At 41.5% G+C, this 9,478-nt stretch overlaps 1 protein-coding gene across 1 annotated transcript; it reads left to right on the forward strand.

Moving 5' to 3' along the window:
* Positions 1–3,593: 3,593 nt before the first annotated feature.
* On the forward strand, positions 3,594–4,612 carry LOC143767567 (olfactory receptor 8G17-like). The gene has a single exon (XM_077255977.1). It carries the CDS (start codon positions 3,594–3,596, stop codon positions 4,539–4,541), a length of 948 nt encoding a protein of 315 aa, XP_077112092.1. The 3' UTR covers positions 4,542–4,612.
* The last annotated feature ends 4,866 nt before the right edge of the window (positions 4,613–9,478 follow it).

The following is a 9,478-nucleotide window of genomic DNA, read 5'->3' on the forward strand; positions in this document are numbered from 1 at the left end:
TAGCAGAGGAAAATACAGTCCTGGCTCACCTCTAGAGAAATTTCCCCGAAAGGCAGACAGAGGCCCCCACATATATTGGCGGTGATTTTAGATGAAAATGACAAACGTAGTATGAAAATAGGTTTAGCAAAATCGAGGTCCGCTTACTAGATAGCAGGAAGACAGAAAGGGCACTTTCATGGTCAGCTGAAAACCCTATCAAAACACCATCCTGAAATTACTTTAAGACTCTAGTATTAACTCATAACATCAGAGTGGCAATTTCAGATCACAAGAGCTTTCCAGACACAGAAACGAAACTGCAGCTGTGAACTGGAACAAAATGCAAAAAACAAACAAGGACAAAAGTCAGACTTAGCTGGGAGTTGTCTAGAAGCAGGAACATGCACAGAAAGGCTTCTGATTACAATGTTGACCGGCATGGAAATGACAGAGGAGCAAGGTTAAATAGCGACTCCCACATCCTGATGGGAACAGGTGAACAGAGAGGATGATGCACACAAGTTCAATTCCACCAGTGGCCACCGGGGGAGCCCAAAATCCAATTTCACAACAGAGTGGTACCCGGTGTGGTCTTCTGCTGCTGTAGCCCATCTGCCTCAAAGTTCGACGCACTGTGCGTTCAGAGATGCTCTTAGGCCTACCTTGGTTGTAACGGGTGGCGATTTGAGTCACTGTTGCCTTTCTATCAGCTCGAACCAGTCTGCCCATTCTCCTCTGACCTCTGGCATCAACAAGGCATTTCCGCCCACAGAACTGCCGCTCACTGGATTTTTTTTCTTTTTCGGACCATTCTCTGTAAACCCTAGAGATGGTTGTGCGTGAAAATCCCAGTAGATCAGCAGTTTCTGAAATACTCAGACCAGCCCTTCTGGCACCAACAACCATGCCACGTTCAAAGGCACTCAAATCACCTTTCTTCCCCATACTGATGCTCGGTTTGAACTGCAGGAGATTGTCTTGACCATGTCTACATGCCTAAATGCACTGAGTTGCCGCCATGTGATTGGCTGATTAGAAATTAAGTGTTAACAAGAAGTTGGACAGGTGTACCTAATAAAGTGGCCGGTGAGTGTATACCCTGCATTAAGTAAGTGAATAGTATATATAAGCAACATAGGTCACTCAGTTAACACTATCTTGATAAAAAAAGGCCATCCCACTGCAACAAGGTGACCCTATGTCTATACAGCACCCTACTGTACAATTACTTTTCATTTAATTATTTACTACAAGGTATATGCTCATTTTGTTTTTATAATAAAGAAAATTGAGAAGTAGACACACATTTTGCTGACCGCATCTTGCCCATTTAAGTCTATGGGTAAAATGCCATATATGCCTGAAGACATGTTTTTGAAACTAAGGAATATACAGTGCCTACAAGTAGTATTCAACCCCCTGCAGATTTAGCAGGTTTAATAAGATGCAAATAAGTTAGAGCCTTCAAACTTCAAACAAGAGCAGGATTTATTAACAGAAGCATAAATCTTACAAACCAAAAAGTTTTGTTGCTCAGTTAAATTTTTATAAATTTTAAACATAAAAGTGTGGGTCAATTATTATTCAACCCCTAGGTTTAATATTTTGTGGAATAACCTTTGTTTGCAATTACAGCTAACAATCGTCTTTTATAAGACCTGATCAGGCCTTCACAGGTCTCTGGAGTTATCTTGGCCCACTCCTCCATGCAGATCTTCTCCAAGTTATCTAGGTTCTTTAGGTGTCTCATGTGGACTTTAATGTTGAGCTCCTTCCACAAGTTTTCAATTGGGTTAAGGTCAGGAGACTGACTAGGCCACTGCAACACCTTGATTTTTTGCCTCTTGAACCAGGCCTTGGTTTTCTTGGCTGTGTGCTTTGGGTCGTTGTCTTGTTGGAAGATGAAATGATGACCCATCTTAAGATCCTTGATGGAGGAGCGGAGGTTCTTGGCCAAAATCTCCAGGTAGGCCGTGCTATCCATCTTCCCATGGATGCGGACCAGATGGCCAGGCCCCTTGGCTGAGAAACAGCCCCACAGCATGATGCTGTCACCACCATGCTTGACTGTACGGATGGTATTCTTGGGGTCGTATGCAGTGCCATCCAGTCTCCAAACGTCACGTGTGTGGTTGGCACCAAAGATCTCGATCTTGGTCTCATCAGACCAGAGAACCTTGAACCAGTCAGTCTCAGAGTCCTCCAAGTGATCATGAGCAAACTGTAGACGAGCCTTGACATGACGCTTTGAAAGTAAAGGTACCTTACGGGCTCTTCTGGAACGGAGACCATTGTGGTGGAGTACGTTACTTATGGTATTGACTGAAACCAATGTCCCCACTGCCATGAGATCTTCCCGGAGCTCCTTCCTTGTTGTCCTTGGGTTAGCCTTGACTCTTTGGACAAGCCTGGCCTCGGCACGGGAGGAAACTTTCAAAGGCTGTCCAGGCCGTGGAAGGCTAACAGTAGTTCCATAAGCCTTCCACTTCCGGATGATGCTCCCAACAGTGGAGACAGGTAGGCCCAACTCCTTGGAAAGGGTTTTGTACCCCTTGCCAGCCTTGTGACCCTCCACGATCTTGTCTCTGATGGCTTTGGAATGCTCCTTTGTCTTTCCCATGTTGACCATGTTTGAGTGCTGTTCACAAGTTTGGGGAGGATCTTAAATAGTCAGAAAAGGCTGGAAAAAGAGATAATTAATCCAAACATGTGAAGCTCATTGTTTTTTGTGCCTGAACTACTTCTTAATACTTTAGGGGAACCAAACAGAATTCTGGGAGGTTGAGGGGTTGAATAATAAATGACCCTCTGAAAAAACTGTTCACAATTTAAAAAAAAAATAAACAAAGAAATAACATTCTTTTTCGCTGCAGTGCATTTCACACTTCCAGGCTGATCTACAGTCCAAATGTCACAATGCCAAGTTAATTCCAAATGTGTAAACCTGCTAAATCTGCAGGGGGTTGAATACTACTTGTAGGCACTGTACATGTAGCAAAATATACTTTATAAATGTGACTCTAGCATAATTGGGATCATATGAAAAAAATATCCTAGCACCCTTTCCAACACTTCTGCCCCCATAAAGATACAGATAATAATATTTACATTAACCCAACAGTTTATTATTAATTGGTATCACAGTTTAATATTATCCACATTCATTTTTTTTTATTCATTTCATGCTCTAGTTTGCTTTGGGCACATTTCATTATTTTTATTTTTATTTATTTTTTGTATTTTTTTATTATTATTATTTTTTTACCATTTTATGGTATTTTTCTTCAGACTACCTCTCACCTCCATTTCATTATTTTTTGTTTGGAAATTAGAAAAATGAAAGTTAGTTATATTTTTTTTCAGAAACTGCACCACTAATGACTATTGTTTCAAACTCGTACTGCAGCTCAACCTTATTCAAGTATATGAAATACCAATGTAGCAAATGTAGAAATGTAGATGTACCAGAAGTGACTCTAAAACTTGAATGTTTTTTGAGCATCCTGTTAGCTTATCAATTAGTCAAGATATTGAATTATTTCCAGGAGTCTTTTTTGTATGTCCATGGAATATTGCATTATAATTTGATGCTTTTGCCTCTGCTAGATGAGATGGCTCAAGACTTCCCGGAAATACTCTATGAGAATCAATCTTCGCTGACCTACTTTCTGCTAGTTGGTTTTACTGACGTCCCCCAGTTGCACCTTCCTCTACTTCTGGCTTTCTATATTATGTATATTCTGACCATAACAGGAAACAGCCTTATTTTAGTTCTTGTCCTAGTTCATACATCGTTACAAACACCTATGTATTTCTTTCTTTGCCATTTAGCTTCTCTAGATATGTGTTATACTTCTGTTACTCTTCCTGAGCTTATATGGCTTCATTCACAGAGTAATAAGCAAATTTCATTTACTGGTTGCATTTCCCAGCAGTACTTCTATATTGCATTTGCAGTGGCAGAATATTTTTTATTGGCAGCAATGGCATACGACCGATATGTCGCCATCTGCAAGCCCTTGCATTACTCCTTTATCATGAACAGTAAAACCTGCCTCCTTTTGTCTCAAGGATGTTGGTTAACAGGTTTTGTGAGTTCATCATTTCCAGTCTCGCTGTCTTCACGATTCAATTTCTGCAAATCTCATGTCATTAACCATTTCTTTTGTGACCTTACTGCCCTTCTAAAATTATCATGTGGCAAAAATGCCAACATTGAAGTGCTGATACTCGTGGAAAGTCTTGTATTAGGGTTTATGCCATTCATGTTCACTTTGGCTTCGTATGTAATAATTGTACGCATGATTGGTAGCATTCGTGTAAAAGATGGAAGAATTAAGGCTTTCTCTACTTGTTCATCCCATCTTACAGTGGTAATTCTATTCTATGGTACCATGATAGTGGTCTACATGCGTCCACCTTCAATGTACTCACCAGCTCATGATAAGCTTTTTGCTTTGCTCTATACGGCGGTAATTCCCATGATTAATCCAATGATTTATACTTTACGAAATGGAGAAGTGAAGAATATTATAAAGAAAGGACTTCATCTTTCTTAATCTTATTATGGCTTGTCAGGCTTACTATGTGTCTCTTTTCACATCCTTTAGAAATATTTGTACAAGACGAGCCATGGAAAACAAGATCGAATAATAGACATCAGTTAAGCTCCAACAGAATATCCAGGCTTTACTGATATAACTTTAATAATGGATACATTGAGCCTTTTAAGGAAGTTCAATTATTCTCAAACCTGAACAGTTCTTTGTCATAGCAAGAAGTTATTACTCTAACCCAATGTAAAACTATTAGAGCATCATTACAAATTAAAAAAAACACCTGTTGAAGAAATTACACATAGTTTTATAAAATATTAAAGTTTAGAAGAAAAAAAAACACATAGAGGAGACACATAAATTATAAGCATGAATCATACTAATCGGCATTACAAACTTAGGTCTAATGTGCCCACTTCCATAGAATTTGCCGATGACTGAACTATTATAGAAGTTTTACATTACCAACAACAAACCATAAATGTTAGAAATTTCCATATAGTGTAAGTACAGATCATATCAAGGCTGTGTTTTTACAATAGTTTTAATGAAGGAAGTGGTGGAGTAAGATGTGCGAAATCCATTAAGAAGTGCAGGTTATGCCACTTTTGTGCATGTAAATTATGATGAATTTATTGAGTGGGTTTTTTCAAAAACTACCCACTTGAGCAAAGCTAGCCAGGATAGGTGTAAAAACTGCAAAAGTCACAACATTTTTCCATAAATTTCAAATGCATAAGAATTTGCGAACATTTTAAGGCGTTATAGACCAGGATTTTGGCAAAACCCTTTGTTGAATCGGTGAATTGTATGAAAACATTTTTTTCAAATATTGACGATTAATGAAAAGCAAATAGTGAGTTACTGCATTATGTAGATTGCCTCCTCAAATTGAGAACGGCAATAATGTGAAAGAAACAGTATGCTGTACATTAAAGAAGTTGTCCACTACTATAACCTTTTTTTTTTTTTTCATAAATCTTGCTATTATGGGCCACTGAAAACATCTACTGTGTTTATTTTAGCAATATTACCTTTTATCATGCTGTAGCAGCACATTTTAGTGCTGGATTCAGCTCTCATGGGGTTAATCGACAACTTCCTTTCTCCTGAGTCATTGTGCTCTAATACTACAAGTTCCATGATGCATTGCACTGCTACTAAGCCTGAACCTAGCACACCCCCTCCAAAACACACCCCAACCCCTCCCTCCTCTCCCTCCTCTAGCTTCAAAAAGATTTGTGATGTCATTTCTGTCCGACCTCCTCTTTTACATTTGTCCAACCCACACTCCATTACAGATAGATAGAGGGAAAGATAGATAGATAGAGGGAAAGATAGATAGATAGTAGATAGATAGATAGATAAATACATAGATAGATAGATAATAGATAGATAGATACATACATACATATATATCTATGTCTATTTCCATAGATATGTCCATATCCATGTTTCTAAACCCCTTCACCCCTGGAGCTTTTTTGTTTTCGTTTATCGCTCCCCTTCTTTCCAGAGCCATAATTTTTCCGTCAGTATGGCCATGTGAGGGCTTATCTTTTGCAGAACAAGTTCTACTTTTGAACGCCATCATTGGTTTTACCATGTCGTGTAGCAGAAAATGTGAAAAAAATTCAAAGTGCAATGAAATGGCAAAAAAAGTGAAATCCCACACTTGTTTTTTGCTTGGCTTTTTGGCTAGGTTCACTAAATGCTAAGGCTGTGTGCACACATTGTGGATTTGATTGCAGATCTGCAGCGTTTTTTGCTGCACTGAATTGCATCAAATCCGCAGTGTAGTGTACAACCAATGTAAGTCTATGGGAACCGCAGACTTGTTGTGCACATGCTGCGGAAAAAGCCGCACCGAAACCGCACCAAGAACTGCATCAAAACCGCACCAAAAACTGTATCAAAACCGCACCAAAACTGCAAAACTGCACCAGGTTTTGATGCAGTTTTTGGTGCAGTTTTGATGCAGTTTTTGGTGCAGTTTTTATGCTTTTTTTGGTGCGGTTTTAATGCCGTTTTTGGAAATAAGTAAATAAACGGAAAATGTGCATGATTTGAATGGAAACATGCATGAAAAAACGGATTCCAAGGCCGGATTCATCATTTCACAGCTCAGTTTCATACTTTTTTTGCCGGATCCGTCGCTGTGCGTTTTTTCGCCGGACAGAAAAAACGTTCCTCTGTATGTGTTTTCCATCTGGCGGAAACAGCTTTTTTGACGGATCCGGCAAAAAACGGATGAAACTCTATGAGAAAAAGACGGATCCGTCGGAAAAAAATGGATCCGTTTTTTTCAAAACTCGCCGGATTGTGCCTCACGGCAAAAACCTGATGTGTGAAAGCAGCCAAATATATGGATAGATACATCTATGTATCTATAGATATATCTATAGATAAATATATCTATAGATAGATATATCCATAGATATATAATAGAAAGGCCGATGTTTCTATAAGGCTACTTTCACACTTGCGTTTTTCGCAATCCGTCTTTTTGGGAAAAAAACGGATCCTGCAAATGTGCTCGCAGGATGCGTTTTTTACCCATAGATGTGTATTAGTGAAGGATCGCGACGGATGGCCACACGTCGCGTCCATCGTGCAACGGATGCGTCGTGTTTTGGCGGACCGTTGGCACATCCGTCACGTCTGCCATTTTCTACCGCGCATACGCGGCCAAAACTCCGCCCCCTCCTCCCCGGACTTCAGAATGGGCAGCGGATGCGTTGAAAAACTGCATCCGCTGCCCACGACGTGCACAAATTTCACAACGTGCGTCGGTACGTCGGCCCAACGCATAGCGATGGACCCGTGCCGACGCAACTGTGAAACAGGGCTTAATGAGCGTTTAATTTAATAAAAAACTGAAAAAAACGGCGTGGGCTCCCGCGCAATTTTCTGCGCCAGAGGGGGAAAGCCGACGGCCGAGGCCAATATTTGTAGCCTGCTATGAATATCAGCCCGCAGCTGTCTGCGTAGCCTTTACTGGCTATTAAAATAGAGGGACCCCCCCAAAAAAATGACGTGGGGTCCCCCTATATTTTATAGCCAGAAAGGCTACGCAGACAGCTGCGGGCTGATATTAATAGCCAAGAGAGGGGCCATGGATATTGGTCCCCCCCCCCGGCTACAAATACCAGTCCGCAGCCACCCCAGAAATGGCGCATCTGTAAGTCTACGTTCACATTAGCGTTCGGCGCCGCAGCGTCGCCGCATACGTCATGCGCCCCTATATTTAACATGGGGGCGCATGGACATGCATTGTGCTTCGTTTTGCGACGCATGGGTTTTTTTGGCCGCAAGCGTTGGGCGCAGAGGACGCAGCAAGTTGCATTTTTTTTGCGTCCAACTTTCGGCCAAAAAGGACGCATGCGTCGCAAAATGCAGCGTTTTAGCGTGCGTTTTGTTGCGTTTTTGTTTGCGTTGTGCGTTGCGTCTCCGACGCTGCGGCGCGCAACGCAAATGTGAACGTAGCCTTAGATGCGCCAATTCCGGCACTGAGGCTGGTTTCACACTTGCGTTTTTGGACGCTGCGTTTTAGCGCTAAAAAACGCATGCGTTTTCTTCCTATACTTAACATTAAAAACGCATGCGTTTTTTCGCATGCGTTTTGACGCGTTTTCGGCAACGCATGCGTTTTTGAACACGCGCGTTTGTTTGCGTTAAAAACGCATGCGTTTTTATAGAAAAAAACAGAAAAAACTGAAAAACCACCCACCACCATCAGGGTGATAAAGGGATCCAAACCCTAACCCTACCCCTAACCTCACCCCTAACCGTTTAATGAACATTTTATGACATAGTGCCACGATATTTCAGTGCCACGTATATAAGTGCCACGTATGTAAGTGCCACGTATGTAAGTGCCACGTATGTAAGTGCCATGTGCCACGTATTTAAGTGCCACGTAAGTGCCACATATGTAAGTGCCACGTATGTAAGTGCCACGTGCCACATATTTAAGTGCCACGTATGTAAGTGCCACATATGTAAGTGCCACGTATGTAAGTGCCACGTGCCACGTATGTAAGTGTCACGTATGTAAGTGCCACGTATATAAGTGCCACGTATGTAAGTGCCACGTGCCACGTATTTAAGTGCCACGTAAGTGCCACATATGTAAGTGCCACGTATGTAAGTGCCACGTGCCACATATTTAAGTGCCACGTATCTAAGTGCCACATATGTAAGTGCCACGTATGTAAGTGCCATGTGCCACGTATGTAAGTGTCACGTATGTAAGTGCCACGTATATAAGTGCCACGTATGTAAGTGCCATGTGCCACGTATGTAAGTGTCACGTATGTAAGTGCCACGTATATAAGTGCCACGTATGTAAGTGCCACGTATATAAGTGCCACGTATGTAAGTGCCACGTGCCACGTATTTAAGTGGCACGTAAGTGCCACATATGTAAGTGCCACGTATGTAAGTGCCACGTGCCACATATTTAAGTGCCACGTATGTAAGTGCCACATATGTAAGTGCCACGTATGTAAGTGCCATGTGCCACGTATGTAAGTGTCACGTATGTAAGTGCCACGTATATAAGTGCCACGTATGTAAGTGCCACGTGCCACGTATGTAAGTGTCACGTATGTAAGTGCCACGTATATAAGTGCCACGTATGTAAGTGCCACGTGCCACGTATTTCAGTGCCACGTATTTCAGTGCCACGTATTTAAGTGCCACGTATGTAAGTGCCACGTGCCACGTATGTAAGTGCCACGTATTTCTGTCACGTTTAGGGTTAGGCCCTAACCCTACCCCTAGCTATTTCTATTTATAGTGGGTTTTCTTGTGGATTTTGATGATTGGCAGCTGTCACACACTTCTCAGCATGCGTTTTAAAAACGCAAACGAAGGAAAAACGCATGTAAACGCGGCAAAACGCCGCTTTTTTTCTACATGCAAAAACGCATGCGTCT

Source organism: Ranitomeya variabilis, chromosome 4 (genome assembly GCF_051348905.1).
Source record: "Ranitomeya variabilis isolate aRanVar5 chromosome 4, aRanVar5.hap1, whole genome shotgun sequence".
Lineage (NCBI taxonomy): Eukaryota > Metazoa > Chordata > Amphibia > Anura > Dendrobatidae > Ranitomeya > Ranitomeya variabilis.